Source organism: Abramis brama (genome assembly GCF_963993115.1).
Source record: "Abramis brama genome assembly, chromosome: 7".
Classification (NCBI taxonomy): domain Eukaryota; kingdom Metazoa; phylum Chordata; class Actinopteri; order Cypriniformes; family Leuciscidae; genus Abramis; species Abramis brama.
The window spans coordinates 19,535,273-19,551,545 of record NC_139969.1 but is presented as its reverse complement, the minus strand read 5'-3'; the positions used below and the strand labels follow the sequence as shown (position 1 = coordinate 19,551,545).

The following is a 16,273-nucleotide window of genomic DNA, read 5'->3' as shown; positions in this document are numbered from 1 at the left end:
GAGGGCACTGCACCCCAGACTATTGTCATTCCCTTATGAAACTACATTTCCCATAATCTTTTGCCCAGACCATCATCCATTATCACATTCACCTGTGTCTCATTATCTTGTTTACTCACCCTATAGCCTATAAGCCAGGTTCTTTCTATCATTCCCTGTGAAGTATTGTATGTGTAACACTGCATTTTTGAGTTTCCACTGGTTTCCATGTTTCTGGTTTTTGATATTTGATATTTGACTGTCCTGGTTTTCCCATTCCTGTCTCACCCTCTGGATTTGTTTTTTTTATTGGACTGATTTACTATGCTCTGACCTTTTGCCTGTCTTTTACTATGATTGTGGATTACCCTTTCATTAAAACTGCATTTGGATCCTCAACCTTCGTGTTTAGGAGCAGTTCCTTACAAAAGTGTTGCTGCCATAGTTTATACCGTGTTTTAGTTTTAGGTGAGGAGGAGAGTTGGGTTTGGCTTATTGTTAGTCTGTGTGAAATACATGGGGGCAGGAAAAACAGCCAAGGTCGAATGAATGGAAAAGCCTGTGCAAGGGGGATCTAAGTGATAGCCTATTTCCTGACTGTGTTGATGCTGGTGTCCAAGTGCATTGCCAGGTTAATGGAAGATTCCTACGCACTTCACTATAGTTCTCTAACAATACGCTCTGATCCTTGATGGAAAGCAGAGTTGAACAGCCTGAAGTTGAGTTTTAACCATTTTTTCTTTTCTTTTTTGGCTTGCTAAATTTTGGTTTAAATATGTTGTTGCTACACTGAGAGATTGATACTCTTGGCTAATAAAGCACTTTACAGGTTTCTATGGACACGGTCTACTTTAGACTGCGAGAGGCTACCAAAATAATTGCAAGGTCATGGAATTAGTTTTTCAGGAGAGGTGCATTCCTCTCAGTGTGTGAAGCTCAAAGACAGCCACATTACATTACAGACTCCTATCATTTTATTGGACACTGTTTTTTAGAAAGCTGTGCTGGCTCGATATTATCAAATATTTGTGAAGTTAATAATCAAATTTCAATTGGTGTTTCTTGTAACATAAAAAATCATTTTAATTTTAAAGTATTTCCATATTTTAGTTCCAGGTTTAACCATTCAAATTGTCATATTGAGAACTGTCAGTCTTATTAAATATTAGATGGCACTGATAGTTTTTTTGAAAATCAAAGACATTTAATTAACCAAACTGAATATACTCAAGTCATCTAACTCCTGGGCCCAGTTGTTCAAAAAGTTAAATCTGGATCAGAATTATTTGGAAATCCCATGTTTTGCTATCCAGGATCAGCTAATCCATATTTATTTGGTGCTGTTTCAAAGCAAAATTGGATCACCCTGATCCAGATACACACTTTTTCAGATTATAAGTGTCTCTCGTGATGCTTTTCTTTGCTCCCTACTGTACTTGTTCATGTGTTTTTGAAGGAGGCGTGGCTTTGGAGATGCTCTGAAGGGATCTTATGCTTTCAAAGCTAGCTCATTATTGCTAGCCTCTCCATTGCCTACCTTTAATTTGCAAAAACTCAGTTTCTTGGGAGAAACTTTTAGAACACTAAAACATTACAATACATTTTTTGTCCTGTAAAGGCCACCCATCGGCCAAACGACGGAATCCAATGGTGTGGGCGAAGGTATAATGCGTGTATGTCTCAGTGCTCCAGTGAAGTTCACCTAATTTATTAGAATTTAGTTTCAATATTACTTTAGCTCTACGCTTAATCTGACTCCAATTTCAAATGATTATCAAATTTAGATCGTGTTTCTTAGAAAATAATCATAAATATTGATTATGACTTAATTTAGATCCGATACTTTCAATTATTCATTCATTAAAGGACCCGGTATCACTTTGAGACATCACGTCGCGAATGTGCACTCACGATCACAAACTAGCCAGTTCTGAAATAGTCAGAGGATGCAGTGCTATCTATTTTACCCTTAAGATGCCGCTCAATGCTGACTCATAACAAAAGGTGTAATTTTTTAATAGTCGCAAGATGCAACGTGCTAAGTCAGTGATAGACAGAAATCAGAAGGTCTCCTTAATGATGTGCTCCATGCTCCATTCATTAGTGCCTTCAGTGTGATCTATCCTGGAAGAGATTTGGGGAAACACCAGACTACACATTAATCCATACTAGAAAAATTATTTCAGAATAATGCAGAATAAATCAAATATAACATTTTATTTGTCAGGTAAAATTGTATTATGCCACTTACACAAGTAAATGATTAAAATACATGACATCAATTGCTCAAATATGACTCAAGAGTAAGAAATCTGATGGGAAAACACTGACACTGCATGGAGGTTTTCCTGGTTACAGGTTCCCAAAGACTGCTCTGCCACTTACCCATATATACACAGACCAGAACAAAAGACTTGTACAAATATTTTTTAGAGTTGTTTTGGGTCTATTCATGTACCCCAGGGGGTAACACCTGGTTTCGGGGGAGAGGGGAGAATTATCAGATATCTTGAAGAGACACCAGCCATAGAGGAGAACAGGATTCTTCTAAGTGTTCAATTTTTCTTCTGTTCAATGACTGCAGTGAAATTAAGACCATTTTACCAATCACACTGTGGCATTTAAAATGATACCAAACATAAAAGGGAAACAACAATAGATTCAAAAGATACATAATATGTATGTAGATCTTCTTAGTGAACTTTTAGCGACTTGAATCAGGGGCAAAGGAAGGGAGGAGGGAGAGGGGGGTGCACAGATAAGGAAGGAGAAAAGTTTGGACAAGACAATGGCCTGTGCTCTTTCTTTAAGGTCTTATCTCCAGGGTGCGTTTTATTGCATGGTGAGTTTTATCTCAGGTTTTGTCTTAGCAGGAAAATCAAGTCTTACACTCCCATCTCATATTGTTCCATCACCATGTCCGTAGCCCCTCAAGTGTCCCAAAACAAAAACAAACAAATATACATGCAATAAGGTATGCAACTGTTAGGATTTTGTGATCTAATCCGATTTCAGAATCCCTTTTTTTCTTTTGAACAACCCATTTTGAAGATTTGATCCAATCCGATAGCTGAGATCCGACCAGAACTGGGCCCTGATTTCAGGGACTGTATTATTTTGAATGCTTTGAAATTTGCACTTTGTATAACTGAAGATGTGTTCAAACAGGTCAAGGAATCATAAAGTCAGTTGACGAGAATGATGGATGTGTTGGTTTTATTTTATTCACACAGTGTCCCTGGAGTTATGTAACACTTAAGACTCAGAGCATTTATTGCTAGACTATAAACAAGTGCCAAACACAGTTTAGGATTTGGAAGATAAAGCAATTCTCCCATAACAGGACAGGGAGGTAAGTATGCAAAGCTGCTTATCATGGTTAGCACAGGCGCCAACACCTATAATGCAAGTGCTGTAGCGAAAACCGATTGAAAGCAAGTCATTAAAAAGTCCCACATTTTATGACCATTTAGTTTTAGCCTACATAATACTTTCTCAACTGAAGATACCACACTGAATACTAATCACAATACACAGCAACCTGAACATACACAAAACACTCTAACCATGCCAGTTATGTCAAATGCCATAGGATGTTCACAATGCCAGTTAGAAGTTTGCAGTGAGGTAAAGTCATTTTCCTTTTCACATAAAAAAAAACCCCTTTACCCTCAGAATGGGAAGACACATAATGACCTAGCCTGAGAAATCATTGTCTCACTGTGGATCTGTAGATTTTCTTTAATCATTATTATTTAATTAAAAAATAATAATAAATAAACAATTATATATATTATTTTCTGTCAAATTTTTGGAGTCTTATGCTCACCAAGGCTGCATTTAGTTGACCAAAAATACAGTAAAAACAGCAATATAAAACCGTTTATTTTGCCTGATTACATTAGATGCTTACATTAGGGATTTCCTCGTTTTTTTCTCACATCATAGCTGTGCATCTATGGCTGATTATTCTCTCAGGAAGAAGCACACAATAAATTTCTTGTGTGGCCCTTTATATAGTAGATTTTGTGTGTCTATGGCATGTGACTGCTACCTAATTATCTCACGAAAGAAGCAACATTTACTTGCAGAGGAAAGCAAATACTTGTGAAGCCAGACCAGCAAATCCCTCAACCTCTTGAAATCATCCACACTTATAGCTTAGTGGAGTGATGAGACATTAGTCAAACACAGTTTGGAGTCCTGCGTGCAATGTGTTTAATGGGAAACTTCAGATGAAATGTCAGAGCGAGAATTTCGAATGTGTTGACAATGGCTAATGCTGTCTGTGCCTCAGCATGCCCACACCATAATGCTTAAGTTTAGTTTTGGAGATACCGTTTTGTCATCCAGTCCCATGTGCATATGCAACATCTGTGAGTGGAGAGAGGAAATCCTCTCCATAAAGTGACCTTACATGCTTGCAAAATGACAGACAATGCCTGGATTTTCTCCAGTGATTGCCTGTTTTACTGAGGAGAGTTTTCCGAGGAAGTGAAAGGATAGGGGAAGTTTTTTATTAATCCATACACTTGGAACTGGATAACATTAAAAGACCATTAAGTGGCAAGTTTTACACTGGGAGAAATTGGATGTAAACATAGAAAGTTACCCAGAGGGGCTTTTCAAGGCCACTGAAGATAATGTTAGTTAATTCTTTCTTCATCTGAAGTAATTAAAAGACAATAAAAAAAAATAATGGAGATGATAAATGGAGAGATGCTTCAACATTGACAGATTTAATAAACAAAACGGCTCACTGCGACACTAACACAAAATATGCCATTTATTCATTATCATATCTTATGGCACTTTGAGCATCACAATTGTTTTTCCGAATTTTTTTTCCATAAAATAACTACTGTTCAATAGGATTTAAAAAAAAAAAAAAAAAAAACTTTTATTCATCAAGGATGCATTAATTTGATCAAAAGTGTAGCTGATTAAAACATAATCATAACATAAACATTTAATCAATCATAGCATAAACATTTAATCAAATTAATGTTTTAATTTGATTAAAACATTCGTTAAAATTCATTTTCACAAAAGATTCATACTTCAAAGAATCCTGACAAAAAGTATCACAGTTTCTACGAAAAATCTTAAGCAGTGCAACTGTTTTAAACATTGCTGATAGTAGCTAATAAGAAATGTTTCTTGAGCAGCAAATCAACATATAATGATTTCTGAAGGATCATGTGATACTGAAGACTGAATGAATGATGCTGAAAAATCAGCTTTGCCATCACAGGAATAAATTACACTTTAAAATATTAAAATTGAAAACTGTTCATTTTAATATTCATAATATATCTTAGATCACGTAACAATTTTACAAATAAAACTAAAATAAAGTAATACAAAATCTCAACCTTACACTAAAGATCATCTGCAAATCAATTGTTAAGGATGTGCATGACAACATGTTCTCCATGTTCCTCAGATATTGTAACGTTGAGGCAGGAACAAAGCGGAGAGAGAATCCACATGCAAGCATGACTTTAATAAAACAAACAGGTAATCCAGGACGGGCAAACAACCAACAGGGCAGGAACGTGGGGCAGGAACGTGGGGCAGGAACGTGGGGCAGGAACGTGGGGCAGGAACGTGGGGCAGGAACGTGGGGCAGGAACGTGGGGCAGGAACGTGGGGCAGGAACGTGGGGCAGGAACGTGGGGCAGGAACGCAACAACAACCGACAACCAACAACTGAAGCACAGAGGTTTAAATACACAGGCAAACAAGCTAAACAAGATAACAAGGGGGCGTGGTTAACCAGAAACACCTGGGGAGACAAGAAACAAGAAACACTACAAAGGACTACAAAACATGGCACAGAACAGGAAATAACAAAAGTCCACACAAGACAAGGGGAACACAAGACAGGAATCATGACAGATATACTAATAATACTGCAGTTATTCTATGTATATATTATAGCTTTCAGAGGAGTGCAATTTTTAGGCCAGCAACAATCAGGCATTCATACATAATCACCACAGGAACAGCTGGCTATCATCAGTTATCTATGACCACTCAGCAGCATTAACCGTGGCCTTCCTCTCGGGGGCTGTCCAGATGCCTGATGTTGATCACACACCAAGCATGTTTTTTTTTTTCCTCAAATGGGTTGTGAAAATGTAGGGAACATCTCTCTTCTGGTCGGAGGCGGGAAGCGCCCTATAAAAATGTTTCATTTTTCCTCTAGTACAATTTATCACTCCTCCTCAACATACCTCATTCACAATATGTGACACTTTCTGCACAAAAATGAGAAAAATGATTTATATTCTCTCGTGCAATATATTTTACGGGGAATAAGTGCATAGGCATGCAAACAGGAAACATTTTCATCTTCATCGGTCTGACCCTCTTCAGTCTTGTTGACAGTTGACTCTGTGAAGAAACAAGTCATTTTAAAGTGTCAATTTTTTTCATATAAGAGAGCAATGGGCTGTGGATAGCTAAGGTCAGGAAAGTCATTGGACTCCTGCTAAAGAGATTTTCACATGCCTTAGTTGGCATGTTAGAGTCTGACAAAGAAAGACCAACAAAACCACAAATCTCACCATATATTGTCTTTGAGTGGATCATCTCAGGCCCTATATTTAGTCTTGTACTACAAACAGGTCACTTAAGTACATCAAGTTTGTCTTCTTTTCTCCTCAGTGAAGCTTATCCAGAAAGGGAGGACACTGGCAAAAAATGAGTAATTTGCTCTCCAATCTCTTGATGAAACTTTCTTAGATGTCATCATTAAGCATTAAACTCTTTCCTTAACAAGAAGCTTGAGACGCCAAATGGCTACCATGAGAGAGGAAATTAGATGGGTTTACTGCCTGTCTCCCATTAGCTTCCCATGATGGAATGTGTCTGTCATAGCCAATAATGAGGCAATAATTCTTTATAGTAAACCTGTTGACACATTCACCAGAACAAAAATGTAATATTGAAGATCCATGAAAAAGTCTGTTTATTAAGAATGGTTGTTTATAGTCAAGCTGATGTTTTGGGGGAGTCAGCACACGCCTGTCTTGTTGCATTTCGAACTCTGTGCCATTTCTCACTCCCCTACAGTTTCCATGAACGATGGAAATTTAATTTGCAGAGAACTTTTTACTGAGTTTTGTGCATTGCTTGCAATATATAAAGTATCATGGTACAGTATCTAAAATGTTTTTTAAAGACTTGTTAAGCTGTTTTATTGTATAAGAAAATTAATAAATAGCTCCCCTACACATCCACAACATAAGAGCATTTTTTTATCCACATGTGTATATCCAAACTGTGCCCATATAGTGGTATTTTAGTATATCTATACAATTATATTCCTAAAATAATATTTTGAATTTTTTGTTTCGGTTCAATTTCAGCAAATATTTTATGTGCTTTTATCTTTTTTATTACTTTTTTAAAAATATATTTTTCTTTAGCTTTTTTTTTCTTTTCTTTTTTTCTTCAGTTTCAGTGATTCAACTTATTTATTTCATTTACTTGCCAAGGCAACATTCCTAATTTTCATTTAACTTTAAGCTTGTCATCCAATATTTATATTTTGTTTTATTAAATGGTTTTTAATAGTTTTAGTTTTAGTTACTGACAACAACTGCATGTCATATGCAACTGTTGAATGGAATTGGCATTCTGACTCATTGCTTTGTAGAAAGTCCCCACTGGAGGGCCTCAATGCTATGCAGTCAGCCCGGGATAATAATGAGCCATCACACTGAGTGCTCAGAGACCTCTTTTGGCAAGGTGCAAGCTGATAGTGGGAAACAAATAGCCTGTTTGTAGCTTTGCTCAATAATTGCTCTCTTGGCCAACAGCTGTCTGACTCTAAGCCGGTCATTGCCTTGACTATGTTGCTTATCACACTAATTAATTGCAGGTCTCAAGCCAAGTACAGCCGCCCACTGAGTGTCCCTATCTAATCTGTATTCCTATGTTTTCTTATGCCTTTAATCAAAGAGCCAGCAAGAAGCAACCAGAGGCTGTGCTCCCATGAGGATGTGGACAGCCACAGCAGAAAACAAAGCAGCGCAGATGAGAGCGAGCAGTCAGAACCCTGGTCCCCCCGCACCGTGCCAAGGAGACACACAGTAGGAGGGCCTCGCACTGCCGGGGACGTGATCATCATGCAGTCCTACAACATGGACCATAAGAAAGAGGCCTTTCTTGAGCATCTGAAACAGAAGTATCCCCATCATGCTTCTGTTATCATGGGGCACCAGGAAAGACTCAGAGACCAGGTAAGCTTAGCTCTGAAATAATAAAAATTTTACTCTGGTTGGATTTCGAAAAATCAAGCGTATAGCGTTAGTTCTGGCAGGTCACGTTAGTCAAGCTCACATCAGCTGACTCTAAGCTGATCCACATCTACCTATAGGAATACGATGCCTATCACTGTATTCATATAAGCTCCTTCAGTATTATCAGCATCTATCGCGTTTCTCAGGAGCTAATACCCTCCTCCATCCTCAGCTCCTCCAGTCAGGATTTGGCATTCTGATTCCCCTTGAATCAGAATAAATTCTCAAATTATGTTGTACTTTAAAATCTTGAATTAAATATATTTGCAAACATTCATGTTGGTTCTGTTCTGTTTACCCCAAGAGGGGTTATTGCTGCTCTCATCCATGCTAGGCTGCATGGATGCGCAGGGAGTTCTCGCCCAGAACGGAACCATACCGCCAATCCAAACTGTATGCTAATTGTCAATCGTATTTGACGGTAGTGGTCCTGACAGAACTCCACTAAATGCTAAATTAGGTTTTCAACTTGGTCTTAATTACAAGAATATCAAAGTCAAATCAAAGAAGAAACATCTAAAAGAGATGGAAGCTATGATAAAATAATATGGCAGCAGGGAAGCACAAAAACAAAGGGTTGTCAATTATGTGAATTATTGTGGATAAATATTTTCTTTAAATTTCCATTATTTTCTCTGTTAATCATTACATTTAGTAATGTAGTAAATTCCATGACATTATATATTTCAATGAGCCAATGTATCATGCCTTGCAAGAACCTTTACAGTTGGTCCCTGAACACACATGCTCATATGATTCCATATTTCATCTACATAGCACACTGACTGATCTACACGTGTATCGCCTTACTCTTGACAGATTAAAGGCGCACTGACATTTTTATTTCTGCTAGTTTCCGCTTGACATTTTCATTGTATCTTTGATGGTTGGATAAGCTTGAGTGGTGTATAGTCATATAGCCTAGCTTAAACGCTTGCAAGGGTTATCTGAATATAGACCTACGCTTGAATAAACAATAGCTTAGTCTAATTAAGAAAAATAAATACATGTGTTTAAAACTTTTAAAAGGTTTACAATAAATAATAAAATAAATTATAAATTATAGCATATTTACTGTCTCTGTGTGTGTGTGTGTGTGTGTGTGTCACGTGAACATAAGATTATATCAGATGCACAGAGGAAATGCAATACCTTGCCATCAATTAGGCCTAGGCCTACTTCAGCTGATATCAAATTCTCTAGTATTTTTTAGTACAGAATTTCTAGTATCAGTAGTTGCTTTCAAACGCCAAGTACAACAAATAAAGCAGCACATAGGGTACAAAGAGAAACTCCCACGTGCAGTGTGTACGCAGAATTTAAAATAAAGCGCGTTACAAACCTGTGAGCGATCCTGCAATGTCACTGATGGCCAAAACGTTACTTGCCGTTGGTCAATTGCTGCCGCATAGGATTTGATTTAGAATTACATTTACATTTAATTAAATCAATATTTATTATTACTTTAATTATTATTATTAGGCTACTATATCCTAATAGCCTACACACGTTTACATCGACATGAAATTTTGAATTGAGCTGAAATGTTACATTTAGGCTATATTGTTAGTTTACTAGAGACAATAATACAGAACACAACTAAAATGGGTTTCTCGAAAAACGTTTAGTGATGTTTGTCCCTATAGGCTACCGCGATTCACCAATCAGAATTTTAAGCAGCCTATTCCAGAGAGGGTTGTGATACATTTTTATATTTAACAATAAATACCCCCACCAATAGGCTATTTCAGAACTAACCGTCGCTAGGTCGGCTAAACAACAAGGCGCATTTCGCAACCTCTTTCATTGTAGCCCAACAAGTCTTTCAGGTAGGCTAAGTTGATGTGGGTGTGTCTCTGTGTAGACGCTGATGTCACGGCTTTCAAAGATCACCTCACACTGCAGAAACTTCTGCTGCTTCTGCTACTCTCAGTCAGGAAACCAGACTTATTGCTATTGACATTTACTGTTTATTATCTGGAATATGTCCTGCTCCATTGTCTGAAGATTCAAGGTGGAAGTTTTGCATCAAGGTATTGTGAATCAAGCTAAAATGACAATTGTTTTACTGTGTCAGCAAATCAGTCTGTGTAAACTGTAGCCTAGGCTACTTGTCTCAACTTGTTCTGTTGTTAAGGATATTTGATTTTACTTATTTTGTATAGGTTTTAAGTAGTTAAATAACGCGTTAGGGGCATTAAACGAAATTATGAGCGTTTTACCTAATGAATGAACGCTTTGTCTTGCAAGTCATCGGAGTAATGCATGTGAAAACTGAACATGTAAGCAGAGAAGTCGACATACTGGTTCTCATTTGGATCAAAATATCATGGCAGTTATCATATTATGAGATAAAAAATAAATAAAAAACTACTGTCATTTCTACCCTAAAGAAATATGGTAATATCACAGTGTTTTGAACATGTACTGCACCATGGTGTTCTTTTTGAAGGACTCTTGAGTACCATGCAAATACCATGATAAAAAGTATACTGTACCATCTGATACTATCACTTTACCATGTGCCTCCAGAGTATTTTTTGGAAGGGTTTCTTGGGATTTTTTCTTCATCTTTTAACTTAAAAGTATCACTTATGCTCCCAATAACTGGTTTCTCTCAGTGCAAAGTATCTCTCTCTCTCTCTCTCTCTCTCTCTCTCTCTCTCTCTCTCTCTCTCTCTCTATATATATATATATATATATATATATATATATATATATATATATATATATATATTGCTTTTCAGCATAGTTTTGGTAAGTTTTCTTTTTGGCTGGGCACAGCCATGAGTAATATCATATCACGCCGCTGGCACTGAATAAAACTGAAGCCCATCCAGCAGGAGGGAGTGTGTCTTTCATCCCCCTTTCACTCTTTCGTTCTTTCTTTCTTCAATATTCTCCAGACCCAGAGAGAATGAGGTATGATTTATCTGACCCTGCCAGTGCTTTCAAAGACCTGGCATTAGACCAGCTCAGATGAAGCATGGTCTGTGGCCATTCATCTGCCTGTGATTAAAGGAGAGTGCAGTGAACCGTGCAACCTGCCCCCCTCAAGCCCACCCTTATGCTTTAAACTGCTGTTTTCAGGCCTCCTTCAGTTTCCTGGCATTCTGCAGGTAACGCATTCTGACAATGCCCAAGTGCCAGCGTATGTCGGCACGACTTGCTTATGCATGTGGAATAGGTAAGCAATCTTAAGAATGCGCCCATATTTATTTGATTTAATCCACACAATAAAATGTTTAACGTACAGTTGCATTATGCATGTATGAAATGATCCTAGCTGTCATGCACCATTAATCTGGGCACTTTTTTTTCCAAGTCAACATAAAAGCCTATTATTTGCTCCTGTCTCGTCTGTGCACACCGGAGCGATTGTTAGTCGACTCACAATGCAACACCTGTGCAAAGATAAGATCAAACTCATATTCATCACTTTCAAGTCTCAGCCTGGACCTTCAGAATGAACATTTTTTGGATATGCCTCCTAGTGAATTGCCAGAGGACTGTTTTCTGTCAGTCATCATAGTTTTTGACTTTGAAAACTTGTGCATTAATGTACTTCAATTTGGTGAATCTGGTGTCAGTGCAGCAGTTTAATGAAAAAAAAAGAGTGAAGATGACTTCTTGGATTCTTAGGGGCCGTTCCGGTTTGCATTTCACTGTACTGTTTTTTCCATTGGTTTTCTATGTAAACATGCTAGACAGACATCTTTGACCGTCTTTTACAGCATCTCGCTAATGACACGATGTTCTAAAAATGCAGCACTCAAGTTAAAAGAAATTTAACTTTAGAAATCCATCTCTAGAATGCCCTCTTTTATTGCCCTTTGTCTTGCATTTTTGCATTCCATTGTACTGCTTTTCCATTGTGTTTGTAAACATGCGCTAGATGGAAATATTTGAACATTGCACTTGCATCTTGCTTCTTTTGCAGTTTCTTGATCATTACAGGCAATTCTTAAAACGGGGCGCTCAGTTAAAATAAGTTTTTGGGAGAAAATTGTGTCTCTCTAGACCTTGTCCTTTTTGATTACACTCTCCTGCATTTTGCTTTTTCGCATAAACATGTTTGACTGTTACGCTCGCACTTTGCAGAATCTCTCACATGACACACCATTCTAAAAACATGGCACTCAATTTAAAACTAGACCTTGCATTTTCTTCTGTTGAAGTGCCCTGTGTCTTGGGTTTTTAAACATGAGACCTTTTTTAACCATTTTGAAACTTTAAGGGGATGTTCACACAAAGTTTTTTTATATTCCACTGCGCGACTTTTCCATTGTTTTATATAAATGTGCTAGACATACGTGTTTGAGCAATTATAACCATTACTCTTAGTATCAACTTGCATACAGAGTGTCATGGAGAGTTTTGGATCTCTAATACAGACTACCTCCTCCCAAAAGTACAGCAGTATTTTAAAAAAAATTGCACGACACAAGACCTTTAAAGTGTCTTTGCAGATTTGTTCAGTCAAAACATGTTAAGAGCACAAACTAATCTGTGGGGATGTGCAAAATAACGGTCTGATTTAAATATAGTTCTGAAAAGGTGTTTACCGTTCCGAGGCGCTTTCGGAAATGCCTGCGTCAAACGCAGAGTCTAAGGTGTAATTGTGTGCTTCTCCTCTGACCTCATAATTGCGTTGTCACCAAAACCACAGTCAAAAATGAAGCAGTGCAGTATATAAGGATTAAGTTCCTTCGGGTCATGCAGGGTGGTAATCTGACAGGCGTGCATGTCATAGCAGGTCAGGTGTGCGTGCTGACATTGTGATGAGACGCTCTCTGACTCAGTATATATGGCCTCCTGCCTGTCGCTTCTTCCTATTGCCGAGAAGGAAGCAATGACTTCCAGCCTCAGGGTGAAAACCCATCCTCTGTGAATTCAGCATATCCATCGTCCTACGTCTGCTGTCCGTGTGTCCAAAAGGTGTTATTGCGAGGACAACCACGTAGATGCACTTTGGTCTGTGAATAGAAATAGACTACAAAGGATAATGCCTGTGCCAGAGCACACTAATTGGGCTTTGTGTGTTTACTGCTTTTGTGTCACTGGAGATTAATCAATCCATTTTTCTTTTAATGCAAGCTAAATTACATGACTTAGCCGTAATTGACTTGTTGACGGTTGTATATCCCTGTGCCACGCAAAAAAAAGGAGTCTGCTAATGTGCCTTTTTTTTATTTGGTAGTCATCCTTGTCATTAGCAGTTGATTGTTTTAATTTAATCTCTTTTAAGCACATACATTAAAAGTGTGGTTGAATAATATTAAATGAAGGATTGTAATGTTATATTTTGCCTTTTTGTTCTCTCAGATGATTATTATTTTACTGATAGATCTTTGTCTGTCCATTTAGCATTTCTCCACCATCCTCTCTGACCTTTCGATGGCCTTTCATTGAGCATTAAAGTTAATGACTGTACCTCTGCTCAATTCTTGACATTTAGAATACCCCACACTGTTAATGAACGTAAAAACTGTTTCCAAATGTTTACCAGTGCAGAATAGATACTATCCAACAGTGTTGTTCTTGTTAACTAAAACTAAAATCGTCAATTGAAATAAAGCTGAAATAAAATGAAATTTAGATAAATTAGATTAAAAAAAAAAAAAAACATAAACAGAAATCTCAAATGAAAATTAGAAATGTTGCCTTGGCAACTAACTGAAATAAAATAAGCTGAAGTTGAAGTACTAAAATTACTACAAGTGAAATAAAAATATATTAAAGCGAAATAGAAATGTATAAAAAATGACAAAAGCACATTCAAAAGGCTAAAACTTAATCTACTGAAACTGAAAATATATATAAAAAATATACAGAACCTGTCAAAAGTTTGGAAACATTTTTATTTAATTTTTTAATGTTTTTAATGTCTCTTATGCTCTTATTATCATCAATGTTGAAAACAAGTTTTGTTTCTTACCATTTTTGTTGAAACAATGATACATTTCAAACATTTGTGGTAAGATTAAAAAAAAGAGATAAATTAATAATTTTATTCATCAAGGATGCATTCAATTGATCAAAAGTGACAGTGAAGATTAAAAATTATTTACATTTAATAAATGCAAATAAATGCAGTTCTTTTGAACTTTCTATAAATCAAAGAATCCTAAAAAAAAGTATCACAGTTTCCACGAAAATATTAAGCAGCACAACTGTTTTCAACGTTGATAATAAGAAAAGTTTAGAATGGTTTCTGAAGGATCATGTGACACTAAAGACTGGAATAATGGAATAATGCAATATATGGAATAATGCAGAAAATTCAGCTTTGCCATCACAGGGATACATTAAATTTTAAAATAGGCCAATATATATACAGTGAGGAAAATAAGTATTTGAACACCCTGCTATTTTGCAAGTTCTCCCACTTGGAAATCATGGAGGGGTCTGAAATTGTCATCGTAGGTGCATGTCCACTGTGAGAGACATAATCTAAAAAAAAAAATCCAGAAATCACAATATATGATTTTTTAACTATTTATTTGTATGATACAGCTGCAAATAAGTATTTGAACACCTGTCTATCAGCTAGAATTCTGACCCTCAAAGACCTGTTAGTCTGCCTTTAAAATGTCCACCTCCACTCCATTTATTTATCCTAAATTAGATGCACCTGTTTGAGGTCGTTAGCTGCATAAAGACACCTGTCCACCCCATACAATCAGTAAGAATCCAACTACTAACATGGCCAAAACCAAAGAGCTGTCCAAAGACACTAGAGACAAAATTGTACACCTCCACAAGGCTGGAAAGGGCTACGGGGAAATTGCCAAGCAGCTTGGTGAAAAAAGGTCCACTGTTGGAGCAATCATTAGAAAATGGAAGAAGCTAAACATGACTGTCAATCTCCCTCGGACTGGGGCTCCATGCAAGATCTCACCTCGTGGGGTCTCAATGATCCTAAGAAAGGTGAGAAATCAGCCCAGAACTACACGGGAGGAGCTGGTCAATGACCTGAAAAGAGCTGGGACCACCATTTCCAAGGTTACTGTTGGTAATACACTAAGACGTCATGGTTTGAAATCATACATGGCACGGAAGGTTCCCCTGCTTAAACCAGCACATGTCAAGGCCCGTCTTAAGTTTGCCAATGACCATTTGGATGATCCAGAGGAGTCATGGGAGAAAGTCATGTGGTCAGATGAGACCAAAATAGAACTTTTTGGTCATAATTCCACTAAACGTGTTTGGAGGAAGAAGAATGATGAGTACCATCCCAAGAACACCATCCCTACTGTGAAGCATGGGGGTGGTAGCATCATGCTTTGGGGGTGTTTTTCTGCACATGGGACAGGGCGACTGCACTGTATTAAGGAGAGGATGACCGGGGCCATGTATTGCGAGATTTTGGGGAACAACCTCCTTCCCTCAGTTAGAGCATTGAAGATGGGTCGAGGCTGGGTCTTCCAACATGACAATGACCCGAAGCACACAGCCAGGATAACCAAGGAGTGGCTCTGTAAGAAGCATATCAAGGTTCTGGCGTGGCCTAGCCAGTCTCCAGACCTAAACCCAATAGAGAATCTTTGGAGGAAGCTCAAACTCCGTGTTTCTCAGCGACAGCCCAGAAACCTGACTGATCTAGAGAAGATCTGTGTGGAGGAGTGGGCCAAAATCCCTCCTGCAGTGTGTGCAAACCTGGTGAAAAACTACAGGAAACGTTTGACCTCTGTAATTGCAAACAAAGGCTACTGTACCAAATATTAACATTGATTTTCTCAGGTGTTCAAATACTTATTTGCAGCTGTATCATACAAATAAATAGTTAAAAAATCATACATTGTGATTTCTGGATTTTTTTTTTAGATTATGTCTCTCACAGTGGACATGCACCTACGATGACAATTTCAGACCCCTCCATGATTTCTAAGTGGGAGAACTTGCAAAATAGCAGGGTGTTCAAATACTTATTTTCCTCACTGTATATATATATATATATATATATATATATATATATATAT

At 37.5% G+C, this 16,273-nt stretch overlaps 1 protein-coding gene across 1 annotated transcript in view; it reads left to right on the top strand.

Moving 5' to 3' along the window:
• The window catches only part of LOC311086337 (sickle tail protein homolog), a 60,686-nt gene that overhangs the window by 20,417 nt on the left and 23,996 nt on the right, over positions 1–16,273 (top strand). The window contains exon 2 of the mRNA XM_084119155.1: positions 7,951–8,231. Within this exon, the coding sequence (XP_083975281.1) occupies positions 7,951–8,231 (281 nt within the window). The remainder of the gene's footprint in view (positions 1–7,950; positions 8,232–16,273) is intronic.